Genomic DNA, 24,971 nt, shown 5'->3' with positions numbered 1-24,971 from the left:
TAGACCCTTCTTCAGAAAATTTCTGAAGAAGGGTCTAGGCCCAAAACGTCAGCTTTCCTGCTCCTCTGATGCTGCTTAGCCTGCTGTGTTCATCCAGCTCTACACCTTGTTGTCTCAGATTCTCCAGCATCGGCAGTTCCTACTAACTCCTAGGGAAGAGACTCCTGTTTTGCAGCAGGCTGTTAATATAAAATGGGAGACAGCATTTCCAAATGATGAGCCAGCTTGATTGGTGTAGAGAACTGATATTCTGGGTAAGGTGTTGATCTGCTGCGATGGCTGCTTGGAGCCTGCTCAATAAGCGGATAGAATCCATTAAACCTGGCAAACGGAAACAAAAGAAGGTGCCAATTCATCATGTGCTTGACAGACAACTTTAATTTTTAATCAGTCATTGGGCTGTGGGGAGGTTGCTGCCTAGGTCAGCATTTATTGCCCATCCCTAACTGTTCTTAATAGAAACATAGAAGATAGGAGCAGGAGGAGGCCATTTGGCTCTTTGAGACTGCTCCATCATTCTTCACAATCATGGCTAATCATCCAACTCAACAGCCTGATCCTGCTTTCTCCCCGTAACCTTGGATCCTATTCGCCCCAAGTACTATATCTAGCCACCTCTTGAATACATTCAATGTTTTGGCATCAGCTACTTCCTGTGGTAATGAACTCCACAGGCTCACCACTCTTTGGGTGAAGAAATGTCTCCTCATCTCCGTCCTAAATGGTCTACCCCGAATCTTCATACTGTGACCCCCTGGTTCTGGACACACTCACCATTGGGAAGATCCTCCCTGCTTCTACCCTGTCCAGCCCTGTTAGAATTTTATAATTCTCTATGAGATCCCCCCTCATTTGTCTGAACTCTAACAAAAATAATCCTAACCTAGTCAATCTCTCCTCATACATCAGACCCACCATCCCCAGCATCAGCCTGGTAAACCTTCGCTGCACTCCCTCGAGAGCAAGCGCATCCTTCTTCAGAAAAGGAGACCAAAACTACACACAATATTCTAGGTGTGGTCTCACCAAGGCCCTGTATAACTGCAACAACTGCTCCTGTACTCAAAACCTCTCGCAATGAAGGCCAACATACCATTTGCCTTCTGTACCGCCTGCTGCACCTGCATACTTACCTTCAGAACTGGTGCATAAGGACACCCAGGTCCTGCTGCACACTCCCCGCTCCCAATTTACAGCCATTCAGGTGGTAATCTGCCTTCTTGTTTTTTTTTTAATAATCAGTCACATTGCTGTGGGTCTGGAGTCATGCGTAGGCCAGACCAGGTAAAGATGGCAGATTTCCCTCCTGAAAGTACATTAGTGAACCAGATTTTTTTTAGCAACGATCAGTGATGATTAGCTGGTCACCATTAGATTCTTAATCCCAGAGTTTTATTGAATTCAACTCTCACCACCAGCGGGATTTGAAGCCATGTTCCCAGAACATTAATCTGGGACTCTGGATTACTAGATCCATGACATTGTCACTACAGTACTGACTTCCTTTCAAACAATTACAATCACCAGGAAAAAGGTCCTGAGAAAATATTGAAACTAAAATCTGACATGTCCCCAGGTCTTGATGAACTTCATTCTAAGCTCTTAAAATAAGTGGCTGTTGAAATCATAGATTCATTTGTTGTAATTTTCCGAAATTCCCTCGATTCAGGGATGTATCTATAAGATAAGAAAAATAGAAAATGTGACCGTTCTGCCAAGAAAGGAGGGGAATGAGAACTGGGAAATCTTTGGCCTGTTAGCCTAACACTTGCAAAAGGAAAATGTTAAGAATCCATTATTAAGGAGGTTATAGCAGGGTACTTAGAAATATTAATGCAATCAGGTAAAATCAACATGGTTTGTGAAAGAGAAAGACTATTTGACTTTGGAATAGTGGAGATAAATGGGCCATTTTCCAGTTGGCAAGATGTAATGAGAGGAATGGTGAGCCTCAACTATTTACAATTCTATCATTTTTGACTTAGCAGAAGAAAACCAATGCATGGTCACTAAATTTGCTGATAACAGAAAGATGACAGGAAGGAGAGTCTGTAATAATGAGGATTTGGGTAGATACAGCTAACTCAAGACAACGTGCAAAAATTTGTCAGATGGAGTAAGGCATGGCGAAATGTGAACTTGTCCACTTTTCCAGAAGGATAGAAAAACAAAATGTTAGATAAATGGAGAAGATGGAAAAGCTCCCAGGTACACAGGTATCTTGGTGTCTTCGTACATGAACCAAGTAAAGGTAGTATGTAAGATATAGTAAGTGATTTAGAAGACAAATGAAATGTTGTCATATCTTGCTGGGGAAATGGAATATAAAAGTGGGAACATGTTACTGAAATTGTATAGAGCCTTGGTGAGACTACATCTGGAGTGTTGTGTATGGTTTTAATAAACACTACACGATTCAATCAGAGTTTGGCTATTTCACAGATCTGTTGCACTCAATTAACATAGAACAGTACAGCACAGGAACAGACCCTTCGGCCCAATGGTCAAAAACAACCACTTAACTATTCTAATCCCAATTTCCAGTGCTTGGCCCATAGCCTTGTGTACCTTGGCATTGCAAGTGTAGATCTAAATACTTATATTTATTCATTCATGGGATGAGGGTGTTGCTGGCCAGGCAGCATTTATTGCCCATCCCTAATTGCCCAGAGGACGGTTAAGAGTTAACCACATTGCTGTGGGTCTGGAGTCACATGTAGGCCAGACCAGGTAAGGATGGCAGTTTCCTTCCATTAGTGAACCAGATGGGTTTTTCAAACAAGCAACAATGGATTCACAGTCATCATTAGATTCTTAATTCCACATTTTTATTGAATTTAAATTCCACCATCTACTGTGGTGGGACTTGAGCCCAGGTTCCTAGAGCTTTACCTGGGTCTCTAGATTAACAGTCCAATGATAATCCCACTTAGATCACTGCCTCCCTGAATTGTTATGGATTGTTATGAGGGTTTCTGCCTTTGCTGTTCATTAATCCTCACCTCTCCAAGCGCAGAATAATTCTATCCCTCAGAATTGCTTCCAGTCATTCCCCCACCAGTGAGGGCCAACTCACTAGACTGTAGTGAGTAGTTTCCTGGTTTATATCTCTCTCCCTTCTTAAAGAACAGTACCACATTGGCAAGTCTCCCTGTATTGATAGGTTGAGCGAGTGGGCAACAATCTGGCAGAGTATGATGAGCTAAATTGTCATGATTATAGACATAATTATATCTTATTGTTCAGTGGTAGAATATCTGGGATTTTCTCCCTGATAGATATTAATAGCCTCAGCCTTAGTGTACAAAGCACCACTTCAGAATTTGCAAATGATATGAAACTGGGAAGGATTATGAACTGAGAGAAGGAATGCTTAGAGCTTCAAAGGATGTAGGCAAGTTATGGAATGGGTAGATATGTGACAGATGAAGTTCAATGTAGAGAAATGTGAAGTGGTTCAGTTTGATTGCAAGATGATGGCAAGACTGTATAAACTCAAGGATGCACTACTCTATTCAGTGTTCACGAACAGAGGGACCTCAGTGTACATGTGTGTGAATCATAAAAAATGGTGGGATAGGTTGGGAATATGGTTCATAAAGCATACAGCATCCTAGCATGTTTTAAAGAGGATATGAAAGCATTGGAGAGAGTGCAGAAACAGTTCACAAGACTGGTTTCAGGATTGAGGAACTTCAGTATGAAGCTAAGAAAGAAGATATGTGAGGGTTTGATAAAGATTTTGAGGAAGATGTAAAGCAGCTTCAGGAGGATTTGGACAGGCTTAACAACTGGACAAGAACATGGCAGATGGATTATAATGTGGAAAAACGTGAGGTCATCCACTTTGGTATAAGGAACAGATGCGCAGAGTATTTCTGAAATAGTAAGAGGTTGGACAGAGCAAGTGTTCAAAGGGACCTGGTGACCTTGTTGATTAGTCACTGAAGGCTAATGTGCATTGGCAGCAAGTTACTGTGTCGGCTAATGGAATGTTAGCCTTTCTTACAACAGGAATTGTGTATAAAAGTAGTGAAGTCTTGCTTCAGTTGTATAAAGAGAACAAATTTTCTTTCTCTACCTTTTCTAAACAAACTTCACCTCAATCTTGTCTTGTTCCAAGTCAAACAACCCTAGTCACTCCACCTTAACCATGTAACTAAGCTCCTCCATTATCTTAATGCCTTTTCAAACACCCAACACCATGTCCTTTCCTATGTTGACATGCCCCAGAATATCAACATACCCGTCTCTCGACTCACCATCCACCACATCTTTCTCCTTTGTGAACACCAAGACAAAATGTTCATTAAAGACTTCACTCACTTCCTCCAGCTCCTCATATAAATTCCCTCCTGTGACCTTGAGTGGACCTATGCTTTCCCCAGATACTGTTGTGCTCCTTATATATGTAGAAAAAGCCTTGAGATTTTCCTTAATCAGTTTGGCCAGGTCATTTCATAGCCCCTTTTAGCCCTCTTAACTGCTCGTTTAAGTTCTTTCCTGCTTTCTTTATATTCCTTAAGGGATCTGTCTGTCTTCTCTATCTCACAACCCCTTGATGAATCTCTATCGCACCACCTCATCACTCCCTGATGAACCTCTATCGCACCATCTCCTCACTCCCTGATCAATCTCTATCGCACCACCCCATCACTCCCTGATAAATCTCTATCGCACCATCTGGTTATTTTCTTATCTCAGTCCTTGGTTCCATCATAGACAAATACAAAATGTTTGTCTGGGTGTGCCTTTTACAAGACATTGTGCACTCTTGACTGTGTATATATAAATTATTTTTGTGATAAGATATTCGGATTAATTGAGATTATCTTACATTTGATACAATGACTCCATTAATATTTTCAGAAATGTTTTAATTTTAGGCAGTTTCCCCAGACAATGGTGAACAGATATTGTGTGTGGATGTAAAGAAATTGGATTAACTTACTGGAGATTTTAGCAAACATGCTGTCATCAGTTTATTGTTCAACTCCTCAAACTGTGGATCAGTAACAGTTTGATTTCATCAGCATTTGTTTGGCAATGGTCTTTAATAATTCTGAGAATTATTTCTCATCCTCAAAGGTGTGGACTCTTTTGCTGCAGTTATGCACACAGACCAGTAGCTCACTGGTACCTTCATACATTCTTACGATGCTATTAGACTGTGAATGTCATTAAGGAGCCTGAGTGTGAGCCCTTGAGGTGGTCTTCTCCTAAGACATGTCTGCATTTTTCTGCAGGGATCAGTGAGCACAGATACCAGTGGGATTCCTGACTTTTCTTGCATTTTCTCACCTCTCCTGACCTCTATAGTAGTCTTAACCTCTTCCCCCAGCTGAGATCGGCTAATTTAATGGAGACTGGATTGAGTTTGAAGCCTTCCATTCTGGACTAGGGTTCAGCAACATTCACATGAGAGCAGCTGTCAGCACAGGTTAGGCTGAAGCCTTGACCATTCTGATATTCTTTGGTTCACTCCCATACATTCATTTATTTGCTGAGCTGAACTGCTCAGTCTTAAAAACAGTTGTTACATTGATGCACCAGCATTGTTTATGTGCACACCAATTCAAAATGTGTTGCTTTGACACACTGATTTATTAGATTAGCTTATTTGTATTCATTCGAAGGATATAGATGCCATTAGTCTAGACCAGCATTTATTGCCCATCCCTAATTGCCCAGAGGGTAGTGGAGAGTGAATGACATTGCTGTGATTCTGGAGTCACACGTAAGCCAGACCAGGTAAGGATGGCAGATTTCCTTCAATTAATCGACCAGATGAGTTTGATAATAATTGACCTCTATAAGATCACCCCTCAACCTCCTACGCTCCAGTGAAAAAAGTCCCAGTCTATCCAGCCTATTTTTGTAACTCTAACACCCCATTCCCAGCAACATCCTGGTAAATCTTTTCTGAACCCTCTCCAGTTTAATAATATCCTTCCTCTATCAGGGCAACCAATTGTAGTCACATTCAGTTCAAATTTCATCATCTGCCCATGGTATAATTCAATACATTGTCCCCAGAACCTGGGGTTCTGATTCCTAGCCCATTTATGTTGATTCTTTATGTGACACTCTGTGAAATGACTGGACACTGAAGAAGGCTATCAAAGATTACAAAGTGATCTTGAACAATTGAGTCAATGAGCTGAGGAGTGGTTGGTGGAGTTTCAATTGGATAAAAGTGAGATATTGAATTTTGGCAATACAAACAAGGACAGGACCTTTACAATTAATGGTAGGGCCCTAGATAGTGTTGTAGAAAGAGACCGAGAGGTTCGGTACATAATTTTCTTTGAAGTTTGCATCACAGGTAGACAGGGTGGTGAAGAAGGTGTTTGGCACGTTTGCCTTTATTGCTCATACCTTTTGAGTATGGGAGTTGGGACGTCATGTTGAAGTTGTACAGGACATTGGTGAGGCCTGTTCTGTGTCCAGTTCTGGTTGCCCTGATAGAGGAAGGATATTATTAAACTGGAGAGGGTTCAGAAAAGATTTACCAGGATGTTGCTGGGAATGGGGTGTTAGAGTTACAAAAATAGGCTGGATAGACTGGGACTTTTTTCACTGGAGCGTAGGAGGTTGAGGGGTGATCTTATAGAGGTTTATAAAATCATGAGGGGCATAGATGAGGTGAATAGCAAAGGTCTTTTCCCTAGGGTCGGGGAGTTCAAAACTAGGGGGCATATTTTTAAGGTGAAAGGAGAAAGTTATTCAAAGGACATGAGGTGCAACCTTTTTACACAGAGAATGGTTCATGTGTGGAATGAACTGCCAGAGGAAGTGGTGGATGTGGGTACAGTTACAACATATAAAAGACATTTGGATAAGTACATGAATAGGAAAGGTTTGGAGGGTTATGGGCCAAGTGTGGGCAAGTGGGACCAGTTTAGTTTGGGAACAAGGTCAGTGTGAACTACTTGGAATGAAGAGTCTGTTTCCATGCTGTATGACTCTATGACTGGAGGTTTTACTTTGTGGAAATTTCCATTCACCATTAAAGATTGTATTAATATAAAAATGTGCTTCTTTCTGTATACCTGTTGCTGCAATTTTCCATGAATAGATGTCTCTGTATATTTCTGAATGTGCCACTAACGCTTAGCTTTCCTGAGTGTTTTGTGCAACTCCGTTTAACAGGACTGGCAGTATCAGTGACATCTGTGTGAAACCAGTTATGACTGATGCAAGCAGGCTACAATGTGGATGCTGCAGCACACAGCATGACTGATCCTGGGTTCCATCTGCTGTTGGTTGGGGTGGGGGGACGGTGGGTGCTGGGTTGGCTCGACTCTTGTGTAATTTTGGAGGAGGGGCAGAGGGAAGGCGATGGGCAGTGATGACATCTTCACTCCCTCGGGCAGCAAGCTACTGAGTACAGCAGGTTTACCATGCACTGCTTTGGTGTGCTCAGAGTGGGAGATCAACCACTTCCTTGCTGTAATGAGAGCTGACCACATGCTGTGGTGGGGAACTCAATCTGATGGGAGCTTTTCCATTACGGTTTTGTTTCATTCCTTCCTTAGGCCTTCCTTTCTTCCCCTTCCCAACTCAACCCTTTGTTTGGGAGAGATTGGGCATAGAAGCCTCTGGGCCTCTTCAGTGTTTCTTGTGGTGAATTGGTGTGCTAGCAGTCCCTTCACTGGGACTCAGTGTAACAGAGATTATTCTTTCTTGTTAGAACAGTTCCATCCATTTTCTAACTGGGTGCTAGGAGGACCACAAGTTGACTTCCTCGATTTTTCCCTCTTCTCTACTCGGTGCCCCTGCCTTTGGTGGTCCAGCTGAGATCAGGAATCCGGCGTTCGGAGCATCGTAGTGCACGACCCTGCATCGTACTACTCTGCGGAACAGCACGTCGGTACTTCACCAGGCTGCTGAATGCTTTCATGTAACAAAGCAATGCTAATATGGCTAACTGCTTGACTAGGGATTTCCTTCAAAGGGCTGAGTGTGAGGTCTCAGCCTCAGTTTGAATGCACTGCCCCAGATATTAAACACAAACACCTCCTGCTCTGCACAACCATGGGCTATTGGGCTGCATGAAGTCAGAGTGAACAGAGGCAGAACTTTGTGTGCTAGACTGACTGGACAAGACGAATGGAGTTCTTTTAACTGTTGTGTGTGATTTAGGATGGTTTGTGTGGCTCATGTCAACATAGGACGTCTGCTTCACTGTTTATTCTCTTGACAATTATATAGCTGATGATATTTGTGGCAGCTTCCTTTAATTATGAAGGCAGTTCCAGGGTAATTACCATCACTGATGGGCATTGCAGAAGGGAAGCAGCAGTTCATCTTTAACAGAGCGAACTGGTCATTGGATGAAACAGATCAAGACCACTTCATATCTCATGCACCTGCCTGAAGTAGGAGTCTTCCAAGAGACCGACAGATGAAGATAAACCAAGCTACCAAGTGGGAATGGGTGGGCAAGTAACCATCAGTGATGTACTTTACCTGTGGAAAGTTCACGGATACTAACACACCGTTGTAAGATAGGGAAAGCCAGTACAATAGCAATCCTCTCAAACTGCTCATCTTTTACCTTTTCTCTTAGACAAACAACATCAGTGGTTTACTTCCTGGCCTTCGCAGGGATGGTGACTTTCACATTCACACTTAACTTGGGTCACCTGTGGGTTGTCTTTCTGACTGCTGGAATGCTGGGGTAAGTCGAAGCATCTTTACGCTGTTTTCTGATAGAGTGATAGAACAGACAGATGGCAAGCCTCTCAAGGTGACTGGTCAGTATGTGTCATGTTACACCTCCCAGGGGCAGCCTGTTGGAAATCAAGCCTTTCAAATTGTCACAGAGTTAAAGATTTTTATTTAAAAATACAGAATTCTGCAATTTACCTGATTTTTAGATTCAGGTTTACAGAAAGCACAGAACAGGTTTCTGTTCTTACAAAAATTACTATTTATTACCAGTAAGTAGACTGTAGGTACAGGTGAACAATATGGAACTGTCAGCACCTAACTCTACTCCAATCCTCAGTAATTCCCTCCTTAGACATACACACTTGTGCATGCGTGTAAATTAACATGGGTGTTCTGAGCAGAGGGAAAGATCAAAAGCAGTTCAGCTGTCCTTATTCTTGAGATCTGCTGAGGTGCACCTTGGGCTGGTCAGAATGCCACTTCTTGGTCTTCCTTCCCTAGCTGCTTCCACTGGCTTGCAGGAGCCACAGGATGACTGGAACTTGTAAAAGGTGTCTGACTTATTAATGAGAAGTCACAGTTTAAAGCAACTGCAGAAGGAAAGGTAAACTGATTTTCTACAGGCTTAAAATGGCATTTACTGCAGAGAACAGTGGGATGCTCCTGAGCCTGTAGAGATCTGAAGGTTTTTCTCTATCTTGTTGCTAACCTCAAGCTGTTCAGCTACCTGAGAACCAATCACATAGTTGTTGCCAAGCAGAAAGCCCTTGTCATCAGCAACAGTAGAGTCCAATTGTCCAATGTCCTCGACTTTACAAACAGAGGAATGGAATAAAAATTAAAGAATTTGCTCTAATCCTCTACAAATCACTCGTTAATCCAGAAAAATGTATTCAGTTCTGGGCACTACACTTGAGGAAGAATGCAAAGGGTTTGGAAAGGGATGCAGAGGAGATTTATTGCAATGATAAAGGAGATCAGATGTATGGAGAGCCTAGAGAACTGGAGTGGCTTTCCCGAGAACAAAGAAGCTCAATTCAAGATTTTGTTTTCAAAATTGAGCAACGAAGAAGAAACTAGATCCAGAAAGTACAATAGACAGGGGCACAGATTTGAAGTACCTGGTGGCAAATTCCTCCCAGTCATTAATATTAATGTTTCTGTTCTTCAAGGAAAGCTTCAAAGTGTCATTGATGCAGTTTCTTTGACCTCCTCTGGAGCGTTGGCTATTGGAGAGTTGGGAAAACAGGAACTGGTGGACGAGATGGTGCAGAGGGGACAATGTCACTGCACTCATCTGCAAAATGTACATCAAGAATATCAATGATGGTTAGTTTAGTTTTGGCATGGAGATATTTGAGGTTAAAGAGTTTTCCATCTAGATGGTATTTAGTATTGGCACAAAAGGATAGTTACTCTTTTGAGGCAGATACTGACTGTCAGGTAGATTGTAAATAGTGTAGGGTCTGTACACAGCCTTGCTAGACACTGGTTAGAGTTTGATGGCATCTGTTTCAGATCTCCCACTAGACCAGTACAGTCATCCTGAGTGACCCTCTGGTCCGAGACTTTCCCACAAGGGGAAGCCTCTCCACAGCTACCCTATCAAATCAACTGAAAATCTTCCTGGTTTCAAAAAGGTCTCTTCTCACTCTTCTAAATTCCAATGAGTACAGGCCCAACCTACTTAACATCTCCTCATAAGACAGTCCCTCCGTACCTGGTATCAGCCTGGTGAACCTTCTCTAGGCTGCCTCCAGTATATCTTTCCTTAGATAAGGGGTCCAAAACTGTTCACAGTATTCCAGCTGTGGTCTGACCAGTGCCTTGTATTGTTTTAGCAAAACCTCCTTACTTTTATACTCCATTCCCTTTGAAATAAAGACCAACATTCCATTTGCCTTCCCTATTACCCACTGAACTTTGCTAGTTTTTGCGACTCATGAATGAGAACACCCAGATTTCTCTGTTCCGTAACTTTCTATCCCTAAATAGGTGTCTATCCCTATTTAAATAATTTTCAGCTCTTTTATTCCTCCTGATAAAATGCATGGCCTCACATTTTACACATTATATTCCTTCCACCAAGATTTTGCCCACTTACTTAATCTGCCTATATCCCTCTGCAGTCTGTTTGTGTCACCATTCACCACTTGCCTTATCACCTATTTTTGTGCCACCTGCAAACTTAGCTATATTACGTACATTTTTCTCATCTTTAATGTGTGTATTAATATTTATGGAACTCTTCTGTCACTTCCTGGTTTCCCTGTTATTAGTTCCCCAGCCTCATTTTCTAAGCGGCCTGTACTCATTTTGACTTCTCTCTTCCATTTTATATACTTAAAGAAGCTCTTACTATCCATTTTGATATTGCTTGAGTTTACCCTCAAAGTTTATTTTCTTCTTATTTATTACGTCTAAGTGTCAGAGGGGCATTACTGAGCGAGTGCCTCAGTATCAGAGGGTTAGTACTGAGGGAGTGCCTGTGTCAGAGGGTTAGTACTGAGGGAGTGCCTGTGTCAGAGGGACAATACTGAGGGAGTGCCTCAGTGTCAGAGGGACAATACTAAGGGAGTGTCTCAGTGTCAGAGGGAGAGTACTGAGGGAGTGTCTCAGTGTCAGAGGGAGAGTACTGAGGGAGTGCCTCAGTGTCAGAGGGACAGTACTGAGAGAGTGCTTCAGTGTCAGAGGGGGAGAGACTGAATTAGAGGATGATCAACGAATGACGAGAGACTGACATAATGTTTAATGAGTCTGAAACCCTTGTCCTGGGCCATCTCTCATCCTGTGATTACCTTCCAGATCCTACTTTTTAACTTCCTCACTAGCTGCTGAGGTCTTCCACAGGACCTTGTTTTCCTGCTGTCTGTTGCTACTGATGAGTATCACAGCTTCCAGCTCTGTCATTTCCCACTGTGGAATACTCTGCCCCTTCCTTGTGATGCCTTTTGCTTTGACACTGAGGGAGACACCACACCCTCTGGGACTCATGATGGTGGATTTAGAAATAGTTCATTCTCTATCCCAACCCATTCTCTGTGCTCCATTCCCCGAGGATTGAATCACTGACAACAATTAGTTTTCTGCTGTTGACTGTTCCCTCCCGGATAATCCCTTTATATATTGCATATCATAGACTGAATTACACTCCTCCAAGGTGTCATCCCTTCCAGGTGCCTCCACAGCTAACACACACCCAGTGACTCCTGCACTCTCTCATCTATTCACTTTGATGAAAAAAAATACAAGTGGGAGCGGTTGGGAAGTGCAGGTGTCCAAGGTGACCTGGGTATTCTTGTCCATGAGTCGGTAAAAGCGAACATGCAGGTGCAGCAAGTAACTGGAAAGGCAAACAGTGCTTTGTCCTTCATCACAACAGGAATTGAGGTCAGGAGTTGCTGTAATTGTATAGAGCCTTGGTGAGACCTCACCTGGAGTACTGTGCTCAATGTTGGTTTCCTTATTGAAAGAAGGATATACTTACCAAAGGGGGGAATGCAACAAAGGATACTCAATTAATCCGTTGGGATTGTGTTTTGAGGAGAAATTGAGGCCCAGTTGTTTGTATTCCCCAAAATTTTCACCTCTCATTCTTGTGAACACCAGAAAATATAGGCCCATTGCCCTCAATTTCCCCTCAGAGGGCAGTCTCTTTGTCTGAGCATGGAGTCTAGTGAACCTTTGCCGCACCCCCTCTGTTGCAGGAGTCTGCTGAGGTAAGGGGGCAAATACTACGTTCAGTAATTGTGCTAAAGACCCATCAGGGATCTAAAGAATCACAGCACCAATTCCTTATTCTTAAACTGCAATCCCTTGGGGAAACGAAGCGTGACCACTGTGCAGAACACCTATAATCTGTCCGTAAAAAAAGACCCTGAGATTCCGAGATAGTAGGAACTGCAGATGCTGGAAAATCTGAAATAACAAGGTGTAGAGCTGGATGAACACAGCAGGCCAAGCAGTATCAGAGGAGCAGGAAAGCTGACGTTTCGGGCCTAAACCCTTCATCAGAAAATGGGATTTCTGAGATTCCTGAGATTCTGAGACACCTGAGATTCCTGTTCCCTGCTACTTCTGCACACCGCTGTGTTCCCTGGCAAACACCTCTGTCTCAGACTTACTGCAGTGCTCTAGCAAATCTCAGTGTAAACTGGAGGGACAGTACCTCATTTTCACTTGGGAATCCTGCAGCCTGTAGGACTCAACATCCAGTTCAATCACTTTAGAACCTGACTCCATCATTCCATGCTTTTTACCCACCCCACACCCTCATCCTGTTATGTTTCTTCTGTCCTGGCCTGACATCCAAATTTTCTCCTTGTTTACTTCCCCCTTTCAGACCTCTCTCTCTGGGTTCCATTTCCACCTATCAACTCACCTCTCCCCTCTCCTTTTCCTCCAAACACCCACTCCCCATCTTCAGCATAAATACCACCTTTTCCTCACTGCTGTCAGTTCTGATGAAGAGTAACCGGACTCGAAATATTAACTTTGCTTTCTTTCCACAGATGCTGCCAGACCTGCTGAGTTTCTGCAATATTTCTGTTCTTGTGAGAGAGAGCAGGGACAGCAGTTTCTGAAAGCATGAACAACAAAGGAATGGCAATAAGTGCCAAGCTGTCCAATGATGCCCATATCCCAAAAGTAAATTTCTACAAAGGTTTAAACTGAAAGAGCTACGGACGCTGTAAATCAGGAACAAAAACAAAATTGCTGGAAAAGTTCAGCAGGTCTGGCAGCATCTATGAAGGAGAAAACAGAGTTAATGTTTCAGGTCCGGTTCTGAGGAAGGGTCACTGGACCCAAAACCTTAACTCTGTTTTTACCTTCACAGATGCTGCCAGACCTGCTGAGCTTTTCCCGCAACTTTGTTTTTGTTCTACAAAGGTTAGTTGTGTTTGTTAGGATGGTTCTCACGCAGCCATTCTTCCTGTTTATTTTTCAGGTTCTTTATGACAGGCTACTTACCCCTTGGCTTTGAATTTGGTGCAGAACTTACCTATCCTGAGTCTGAGGGGACATCTTCAGGCCTGCTTAATGAATCTGCGCAGGTAAAACACACTTGCTCGTCCTGTGGCCCTCTTTGTGACCTTCCACCAATAGATGGGATTTGAAACATCAATTGGACAATGTGGACATTTCAGAAATCCTGGACACATATGATTTCTTATCTCCCAGTCCCATTTAAACCTGCTGCCTAGCGCTTGTTGATTTCCTATCATTGTTAAGGTTTCATTAGCCTGAGTCTTGTGTTATCACACAGGGATAGCAAGCCAGACCAGATCTAATTCACTAAGAGATAGTAGGAACTGCAGATGGTGGAGAATATGAGATAACAAGGTGTAGAGCTGGATGAACACAGCAGGCCAAGCAGCATCAGAGGAGCAGGAAAGCTGATGTTTTGGGCCTAGAGCCTTCTTCAGAAAAATTCGCTAACGCTGGATTTGCAACACATACTCTTCCTTCTACTACCCTTTTATTATATATATGGCCAGAGAAGACTTTGGGACACTTGATTATGTCAGCTGACAGTCTTCTCTCATCATTCCTCTATGATTCTCTTAGTTGCTTTACTACCTATGTGCAGAACCTTCGATATTCCTTTTGGTTATAGAGCCATGGGGTCATACAGCATGGAAACAGACCCTTCGGCCCAACCAGTCCATGCCGAACATAATCCCAAACTAAACTAATCCCACCTGCCTGCTCCTGGCCCATATCCTTTCAAACCTTTCCTATTCATATATCCATCCAAATATCTTTTAAACACTGTAATTGTACCCACATCCACCACTTCCTCAGGAAGTTCATTCCACATGCAAACCATCCTCTGTGTAAAAAATTTGCCGAATTGTCTTTTTTAAATCTTTCTCCTCTTATGTGCCCCCTAGTCTTGAAATTCCCCATCTTAGGGAAAAGACAACTACCATTAAACTCTATCAATATCTTTCTTTATTTTATAAACTTCTATCAGGTCACCTCTCAACTTCCTATGCTCCAGTTAAAAAAGTCCCAGTTGATCCAGCCCTTCTTTATAACTCAAACCTTCCATACCTGGCAACCTCCTGGTAAATCTCTGCTGAACTGTCTCCAGCTTGATAATATCTTTCCTATAACTGGTTCTCAGTTATTTTCTGCCTGACATTGTCATAAATTGGCTTTCTTCAATCTTTAGGTATTTTACTGGAGAGAAATACACGCTATCTGTCCTTACAGCAATCTGTAAGCTCCTGCCAGTATCAGGTACACCCATAAGCTGTTCAGCTGCACCTGAGCTAATCAGAACTCAGCATTCGCGCCCCCCCGCTCCCCAACTCAGTGTTAACATGATTTGCATTGAGTTTTAGTAACTTGTTTTTATGTATGCCGCAATTCCTTTCACAGTCCTTTTCATATGGCTTTTTTAAAATAATTCCTTTTCCCATTTCAGCCACAATAAAAAAAAACAGAAAAATAAAATTATACAGTTTTTACAAAATAAATCCAGGAATTTTTCCAATTCCTGCCACCTGTCTTCAGTGTGTAAACTTATCCAATTATCTCTCTCTCTCTTCTCTCTATCTCCCTATTTCATCTTATCTCTGTCTCTGTCACACTGTCTCCCTTTCAGAATGGTCATTTCTGTTTTGTAATTCCTGTTAGATTCCACCTAAACATCAAGTACACATCCCATAGTTCCTCCTTCCCTGAGTTTTCCTTCTTCTGACATCATCTTCAGGTTTCCTTTGGGACTCATTGCAGGGGCTCCAAGAATACTTTCCCAGGCCCTCAAACTCTGAAATTCATCTTCGTCCTCACCTCTACCTCCATCTTCAAAATTTAGAAACCAGGCTTGGTGTCTTCTGATTAGTTTCTCAATTAACTTCTTCCCCTTTATCCCCCAAGGCTTATTGCACATTGGCTGTAAATTCAACTTTTGAAAAAAAGAAAGGCAATATATGGGATCACATTTCTGTTTTACATACTTGCTTTTCAAGACCCTCATCTAGTCCCAAAAATTATTTCACCTTCGAGAAAATGGGGAAGCGATGGCTTAGTGGTATTGTCACTGGACTGTTAATCCAGAAACTCAGGTAAACCCACAGCAGATGGTGGAATTTGAATTCAATAAATATCTGGAATTAAGAATCTAATGATGACCGTGAATCCATTGTCAATTGTTGGAAAAACCCATCTGTTTCACGAATGTCCTTTAGGGAAGGAAACTGCCATCCTTACCTGGTCTGGCCTACATGTGACTCCAGACCCACAGCAATGTGGTTGACTCTGAACTGCCCTCTGGGCAATTAGGGATGGGCAATAAATCCTGCCTGGCCACTGACTCCCTCATCCCGTGAATGAATAAAGGAAAGACAAAACATGTTGTTAAAAATTGCTGAGTTGAATTTAGATTTGTGTTTTTATATTTTAGGTTTTCGGAATTACTTTTACCATTGCACAGGGTAAACTGATTGATCACTTTGGGACTGTGGCAGGGAACATTTTCATCTCTGTGTTTCTCTTCATTGGAACTGTGATAACTGGTGAGGAAATCTATATTGTACATATTGGAAATTACAGTATTATCAGATAAAGTCACAAAAAAGGAATTATCAGTCATCATCAACATCCTGGGTGTTAAGCCCCAACAACACTCAAGAAGCTTGATACCATCCAGGACAAAGCAACCCGCTTGATAAGCACCAAACCCACAAGCATCCACTCCCTCCACCACCGACGCTCAGTAGCAGCAGAGTGTACCATCTACAAGATGCACTGCAGAAATTTACCAAAGATCCTCAGACAGCACCTTCCAAACCCATGACCACTTCCACCTAGAAGGACAAGGGCAGCAGATACATGGGAACACCACCCCCTGCAGGTTCCCCTCCAAACCACTCACTAGTCTGACTTGGAAATTGCTGTTCCTTCACTGTCGCTGGGTATAAATCCTGGAATTCCCTCCCTAAGGGCATTGTGGGTCAGTCTTCAGCACAGAGACTGGAGCAGCTCAAGAAGGCGGTTCATCAGTATTACCTTCTCAAAGGGCAATTAGGAATGAGCAATAAATTCTGGGACGTCATATAACTTTATACAAACTGTATTAGGTCATGGTTCTAGAAAGAACTGTCTGACCTTGCGTTTTCTCAGACTCTTCACAAATGTCATCAGCACCCATATGCCACAAGAATGAAATCTCATCTCTTAACGTGACCAGAGATATACAAGAGATATAAATATAATTCACACACATTTCATCACAGTTCAGCACCATTCATTTGTTGCCTATTATTGCTTCTTATGTGCAATCCTTTACATATTTGTTTGTTAAATTTTATTCTGCCTACTCACTTACTAAGCCATGCTTCTAAGTCCTTTATAATTTAATAAATGACTGAGTTGTGTTCAGCTCTGTCAGAAGCAGACAGCACTGGGTACTTGCTGCTGACAGTACGGTGCTGCCTTGTTGCCCTGATGTAAATTAGTGCTGCTTCTCTGTAAGCTCACAATGCCTCTGTTGAAATGCCCTGGAATGGTTTTGTGTTTGGGCTTCAGATTCATTATTTCTGGTATTTTATTGTTAATAAGGAGGAGGAACAGAGAGCACAGAAATGGGAAGTTAATTAACAATGCAACCATTTCATTTAACAGCTACAATTAAATCAGACCTCAAGAGACAGAAGGCAAACATGCATGCATCACCAGACATGGTGAGTAAAACAACTTTCAGCCTTCATCTATTGGGCTATGTTTAGGTAAAATCTGTCCTGTGGAAATGTTCTCACATCAAACCTCACACTTACCTCATTCTCTGTCACAATGAATTACTAATCATTCAACAAATAATTAGGTATCAGATCCACACTATGACTGGCTATAAATATTCTTTATCATCTCAACATATAATATGCTAGCTCTGCCACCTTTGTAAAGACCAAAATCAACATATTTTTAAGAATAGCATCCATTGTAAAGGCCAACATTGCTAGCTTGGGAATCTCACAATATCCTTCTGCTTCAAATCAGTGAGAAAGAGGTGATGGCCTAATGGTATTATTGCTATACTATTAATCCAGAGACTCAAGTAATGTTCCAGGTTTAAATCCTGCCATGATGAAATTGGAATTCAGTAAAATCTGGCATTAAGACTGGTTTAGTCAGAGAAGACCAGAGAGCAGTGGAAGGGTGTTTTTCTGACTGGAGACCTGTGACCAGTGTTGTTCTGCATGGATCAGTGGTGGGACCCCTGTTGTTTGTAATATATTTAAATGATTTGGAGGAGAATGTAGCTGGTCTGACCAACAAGTTCACAGATGACACAAAGATTGGGGGAAGCTACAGATAGTGAGGAGGATTGCTGGAGCATACAGCAGGATATTGACAGGCTGGAGACTTGAGGGGAGAAACAGTAGGTGGAGTTTAATCCAGACAAATGCAAGACAATACATTTTGGAAGACCTAATACAAGAGGGAAGTATACAGTAAATGGCAAAAACCCTAGAAGCATCGACCTACAGGGGGATCCAAGCGTACAGGTCCACAGTTCCCTGAAACGTGACAACACAAGTGGATAAGGTGGTCACAAAGGTGTATGACATGCTTGCCTTCATGGCATTGAGTATAAAAGTTGGCAGGTCATGTTGCAGCTGTACAGAACTTCTTAGCCCCTTTTAGAATATTGTCTACAGTTCTGGTCACCACACTACCAGAAGGATGTGGAGGCTTTGGAGAGAGTCAGAAAGAGTTTACCAGGATGTTGCCTGCTTTGGAGGGTATGAGCTATGAGAGGAGATTAGACAAACTGGGTTTGTTTTCACTTGAACATTGGAGATTGAGGGGCAACCTGATCGAAGTTTACAAAATTATGAGAGGCATGGATAGTCAGAGTTTTTTTCCCAGAGTAGAATGTCAATTACTGGGGGGCATAGGTTCAAGGTAAAAAGGGGGAAAGTTTAAAGGAGATGTGAGAGGCAAGTTTTTTTACACAGAGAGTGGTAAGTGCCTGGAATGCACTGCCAAAGGAGGTGGTGAAGGGGAATACAATAGCAATGTTTAAGAGGCATCTTGACAGATACATGAATAGGCAGGGAATAGAGGGATATGGACTGCAAAGAGTCAGAAGGCTTTTTGTTTCGAAAGGAATCATGTGTTGGTGCAGTCTTGATGGACCGAAGGGCCTGTTCCTGTGTTGTACTGTTCTTTGTTTTCTTGTTCTTTATCCAATCAATTTTCAAGAGAAACCTATCTGATTCTTTAGGGAAGGAAATCTGCCATTGTTACCTGATCTGGCCTACATGTGATTCCAGACTCTTAACTCTTATCTGCCATCTTGCCAATTGGTGATGGCCAGTAAAGATGACCTAGGCTAGTGATGACCTCATCCTGTGGGTGAATAAAACAAAACTAGTGAGGTTATATGTCCATGTTATTTACCTTAGCTGGAATCTATTTCTTCGTTAAAAAATAGTAATTCTTGTTAAATACAGAAACTAGGTCTGTGCTTTCTGTCAGCCTGGGGTCTGAATGACAGGGAAATTGGGAGTTCTGTGTACCTTAATAATATCGTTAATTTGAATAGACGGATGTTTACTGACCTCAGTAGACATGATGGGCTGAAGGGCCTCTTTCTGCGCTGTAAAAAATCTGTGTCCCTAACTTCTGTGACAACTCCACAAATAGCAGGAGCATGATTTCCATTAGAGTTGGGGTGGACTGACACAGGCAGACAGCCCAGGGCTGGGGGAGCTGAGAGTAGGGATCACAGACTGCCCCAGTGATGGGGTGTGGGGGGGTGGGGGAGTGGGAACAATAGAAACCATTGGCAAGTTTCTCAACTGATGCATCAAGCAAAGGACACTGTTTGATTTCTCCATGTCAATGATAAACTGAGCTCAGAATATTAAAGCTTATTAAAGCTGTGTAAGGAAATTCTTAGCAGCTGCAAATTTAAAGATCACAAATGTATCATTTGTTTATCGGAAATGCGCAAATGGTTATTTAATCAAAGACAAGCTGCTCTTGTTAGCAAGAGCCTGGCCTAGTTGGGATCCCAGGGCAATGCCAGCTATTTTGGTATACATGGTTTCAATGAGACTGTGTGAATTGCCAAGTTCAGGAGCTTGATACTGCCTTTCAGCCAAAAAGATGTTTCACATTCCACACAAATGTGTAATGTGATATATGAGTTACAGTGCCTGTGTGATGTTGGGTACATAGGCTGTTCATCCCAGTGACAGTGGACCATATCAAAACACCCACAGTGGGCAGCATGCTAATCAGCCTGTGCTTATAATGCTCAGAACATCATGGCCAACATTAGATGTGAATCTAATAATGGACAGCGTTCTCTACATAATCCCAACTGTGCTAAGAGTTATCCCAGAAACCAATTTAAGATTATCCATCGGGCTCCCAGTGTGTGCATTTACATGTGCTTAGAAGCTACATACATTAACACTGAGGACCGTGTTCAGTGTGGGCAAAAGAAATTTGTCCATATCTTCTGCATCTATCATTGAGGAGAGAGACTAGAATTTCCCTATGCATTCTATATAGTGCCTCTCTGAATTGTATAGAATATCCAAATGGGTCTATCAGAATGTTTAATGTAGTCATGGTGTGTTCTGAGTTCCAGAGTTGACAACGAATCAAACGTTGACAACGAATCGCACGTTGAAATCGCATGTTGACAATGGTGGCATTTTCACAAAGCCTTTGAAGGATGTTTAATTGTTGTTTCTGGTGTTTCTATTGGTTGATGTTGTCTAGTACATGCCTTCTGTCAAGCAGCAATTGTTCACATAGAGGAGCACTAACTGTCAATGATGTTTGATCATTAATGTGTCATGACGTATGGTGTATGTCTTATAGAACGTAGGAGCAAATCACCTTCTCGATTATGGATCAACAGCTGCCACAATTTCTTCATTCATCTTGCCTCGTCGGTTGTTGTCATCAGAGGTAGGAATTAGAAACACCTTTTGCAGAATGACTAAACTCCATTGCTCGAGCATTGTGTAGCAATAAGTGTAAGGGTTTCACTGGAACCCCCTCTCTAATAGCATTCACAGCGTGCAACTGCAGCAGTTTAAGAGGCAGCTCACCCACTGCCAGCTTTTCCAGGGCCCCTAGGGACAGGCAATAAATGCTGACCCAATCAGTGTCATTCACATCCCATGAAGAAATAAAGAGAAAGCTTATGTCTGCCATTCACACTTGGGGTTGGTTTTCTGCCCTCTATGAGCATTGAACAATGTACTACACAAAGGGATTGACACTGCTGTCTGCAGCAAAGAACATGAGTCCAGGCTCTGTGTTTGTCTGCTCTGGAATGGAGGAGAACTCGCAGTGGGACAGTGAGGATCTAATTGTCATGATCCATGTAGGCACCAACGGTATTGGAACTAGGAAAGAGATTCTGCATGGCCATAGGCACCAAAGTGAGAAGCAGAACCTCAAATCTTTAGATTGTTACCTGAGCCACATGCAAATTGGCATCAGGTAAACAAGGGTAGAGAAATTAATACGTGTCTGAAAGACTTGACTGAGAGAAATGGGGTCCTTTCGTGGAGCACTGGCAACAGTACTGGGGAAAGTGGAAGCTGTATGATGGAACAACCTACACCTGAACCATCCAGGGACTGGTGATCTTGGGAACTGCATTTCTAAAGTACTGCATTTCTGAAGTACAGTGGATTTTAAAATAAATGGTGAGGGCAGGGTCACAAATTTGGGAAGTTGTGGTGAATCAAGCACTGGGGAAATGCAACAGAAGAAGGAATTACCGAGATTATGACCTGAATATTGAAGGGTATGTCACATTGGGCAAGAACAGAGAGCTAGGAAAGGGTGGAGGAGTGGCTGTGTTAATTAAAGATGATAATAGCGCAATAGAGAGGGATGACCTTAATTCAGGAAACCAGAATATGGAAACAGTCTGGGTCGAGATGTGGAATGATAAAAGCAAGAAGTCACTTGTGAGAGTTGTGCACAGACCCACTAACAGTAACCACATGGTAGGACAGGGTATCAAAGAACCAATGGGAACTTGTCAAAACAGTAATCCAATAATCATGGAGGAGTTTAATCTCCATAAGGACAGGAAAAGTAGTCTAGATGAGGAATTCATTGAATGTTTTCGGGACAATTTCTTAGATTAGCATGTTCTGGCACCAACTGGAGAGCAGGTTGTACTTGACTTGGTGTGGATCAATGAGAGTGGATTGTGAAAGTGTCCCTGGATAACAGCAACTATAATGTGCTTGAATTTTACATACAGTTTTAGGGAGAGAAATGTGCTCTAAGACTACTATTTTCAATTTAAGCGAGTGCCGAAATTGGGAGAGCGGTCTCACAGACTAGTCAAGCAACAGCCTGACATAGTCATACTCACAGAATCATACCTTACAGACAATGTCCCAGACACCACCATCACCATCCCTGGATATGTCCTGTTCCACCGGCAGGACAGACCCAGCAGAGGGGTCGGCACAGTGGTATACAGTCGAGAGGGAGTTGCTCTGGGAGTCCTCAACATTGATGCCAGACCCCATGAAGTCTCGTGGCTTCAGGTTAAACATGGGCAAGGAAACCTCCGGCTGATTGCCACATACTGTCAGCTGATGAATCAGTATTCCTCAATGTTGAACAACACTTGGAGGAAGCACTGAGGGTGGCAAGAGCACAAAATGTACTCTGGGTGGGGGATTTCAATGTCCACCACCAAGAGTGGCTCAGCAACAGTACTACTGCTCGAGCTGGTTGGCTCCTATAGGACATAGATGCTAGACTGGGTCTGCGGCAGGTGGTGAGGGAACCAACAAGAGGGAAAAACACACTTGACCTCATCCTTACTGATCTGCCTGCTGCAGTTGCATCTGTCCATGACAGTATCGGTAAGAGTGACCATCGCAGAGTCCTTGTGGAGACAAAGTCCTGCCTTCACACAGAACAACCTCCATTGTGTTGGGTGGCACTGTCACTGAGCAAAAAAACGACAAGGGCTTTTTAATTCATTTATGGGATGAGGGCATTGCTGGCTAGGCAGCATTTATTGCCCGTCCCTAATTGCCCAGAGTGCAGTTAAGAGTCAACCACTTTGCTGTGGGTCTGGAGTCACATGTAGGCCAGACCAGGTAAGGATGGCAGTTTCCTTCCCTAAAGGACATTAGTGAACCAGATGGGTTTTTCCCCAACATCAGACTGTTGGTCATCGTCAGACTGTTACCTGCCCTCTGGACAATTATAGGTGGGTAATAAATGCTGGTCCAGCCAGTGATGAAGAAGCATTTTTTTCTCAGAAGGTTGAGAGTTTTTGGAATGCCCTTCCTCAAAAGGCAATGGCCTAATGGTATTATCGCTAGATTATTAATCCAGACACCCAGGTAATGTTCTGGGGACCTGGGTTCCAATCCTACCATGGCAGAGGGTGGAATTTGAATTCAATAATAATCTGAAATTAAGAATCTAATGATCCCCATGAATCCATTGCCAATTGCCAGGAAAAACCTATCTGAATCACCTGAATTTACCTGGTCTATGTGACTCCAGACCCACAGCAATGTGGCTGACTTTTAACTGCCTCTGGGCAATTAGGGACAGGCAATAAATGCTGCCAAGCCAGAGATGCCCACATCCCGTAAATGAATTTTAAAAATTGCCTCGGGACAATTAGGGATGGGCAATAAATGCTGGCCCATTTTAAAATATTTTTTAAGGCAGAGGTAGATAGATTCTTGATGGATGACCAGGATGAAAAATTATCGGGGAATATGCAGGAATGTAAAATTGAGGTTAAAATCCGATCAGCCACAATCTTATTGAATGGGGGAAGCAGGCTGACAGTGCTGAGTGGTGTACTCTTGTTCCTTGTTTGTATGTTCATGTTTCTGTGTGCTGCAAATATCTGTCTGAGGACTTCATTTCACAGTGCACGCATATTATGTCTGTGCATCAGCGGGGAATTAGCCTCACAGTATTAACATTTTATTGCAGCATTTTGAACTAGGAAATGTGCTTAATTGACTCTGCATTCCTGCCTCAGAATAAATCATTAGACTTTGGCTTCCAGTAATGATCAATGGTAATTAACTGATGTCAATGTTCCTACATTACTCCCTGTCACTCAGTATTACAGCACTGAAGGGAAAACTGTTGGTTGTAGATCATACACCATTCACTGTTTTATCTAAGACCCAATCTATAAGACCTATCCAGGAATGCATTATTGCTTTACATTGGGATTTTTATACAAAGCATTCCTTTTCCACTTCAAAGCAGATTAGAATAATTGTAAAGGTGGGGTAACGATGATTATTGGGTTTGTTGAGCTCAAATGTAGCACACAAAATCCTTCATATCTTAATAAATCAACGTATATCTAATCAGAAATTTCACAACACAACGTCACATTCTACAGAGTCATAGAGTAATACAACATGGAAACAGGCCCTTCGGCCCAAACTGGTCCATGCTGACCATGGTGCCCACTCAGCCAGTTCCAATTGCCCGCATTTGGTCTATATCCCTCTAAACCCTCCCCATTCACGTTCCTATCCAAATGCTTTTTAAATGTTGCTATTGTACCTGCCTCAGCCACTTTCTCCGGCAGCCCATTCCATATGCGCACCACACTCTGCGGGAAGAAGTTGCCCCTCAGTTCCTTCTTAAATCTTTCCCCTCTCACCCTAAACCTATGCCCTTGAGTTTTCAATTCCCCATCCCTAGGAACAAGACTATATTCATTCATCCTGTCTATATCCCTCATGATTTTACACACCTCAATAAGGTCACCCCTCATTCTTCTATGTTCCAAGGAATAAAGTCCTATCCTGGCCAACTTCTCCCTATAACTCAGGTCTACTAGTCCTGGCAACATCCTCATAAATCTCCTTTGCACACTTTCAGTGTAATTATGTCTTTCCTATAACAGGGTGACCAAAACTGTACACCATTCTCCAAGTGCGGCCTCACCAACAACTTATACAACTATAACATAACGTCCCAACTCCTATAGTCAACACCTCAGCCAATGAAGGCCAGCATGCTAAATGCCTTCTTCACCTCCCTGTCCACCTGTGACGCAGCTTTCAATGAACTACGTTCAACCTCTCCACCCCTGTCACCCACTCCAACCTCTCCCCCGCAGAACGTGCAGCCCTCCGCTCCCTCCGCTCCAATCCCAACCTCACCATAAAACCCGCGGACAAGGGAGGCGCAGTTGTAGTATGGCGCACTGACCTCTACATCGCCGAGGCCAGACGCCAACTCTCCGACACCTCCTCCTACCGCCCCCTTGATCATGACCCCACCCC

General features: G+C 42.8%; 1 protein-coding gene across 1 annotated transcript in view; it reads left to right on the top strand.

Moving 5' to 3' along the window:
• LOC109923567 (feline leukemia virus subgroup C receptor-related protein 2-like) overlaps positions 1-24,971 on the top strand; it is a 96,436-nt gene that overhangs the window by 62,073 nt on the left and 9,392 nt on the right. Inside the window, exons 5-9 of the mRNA XM_048599983.1 lie at positions 8,573-8,683; positions 13,625-13,730; positions 16,091-16,202; positions 17,311-17,369; positions 20,530-20,619. Of these exons, the coding sequence (XP_048455940.1) occupies positions 8,573-8,683; positions 13,625-13,730; positions 16,091-16,202; positions 17,311-17,369; positions 20,530-20,619 (478 nt within the window). The remainder of the gene's footprint in view (positions 1-8,572; positions 8,684-13,624; positions 13,731-16,090; positions 16,203-17,310; positions 17,370-20,529; positions 20,620-24,971) is intronic.

This window comes from Rhincodon typus, chromosome 8 (genome assembly GCF_021869965.1).
Source record: "Rhincodon typus isolate 14 chromosome 8, sRhiTyp1.1, whole genome shotgun sequence".
Classification (NCBI taxonomy): Eukaryota; Metazoa; Chordata; class Chondrichthyes; order Orectolobiformes; family Rhincodontidae; genus Rhincodon; species Rhincodon typus.
This window is presented reverse-complemented; position numbering and strand designations above follow the sequence as displayed.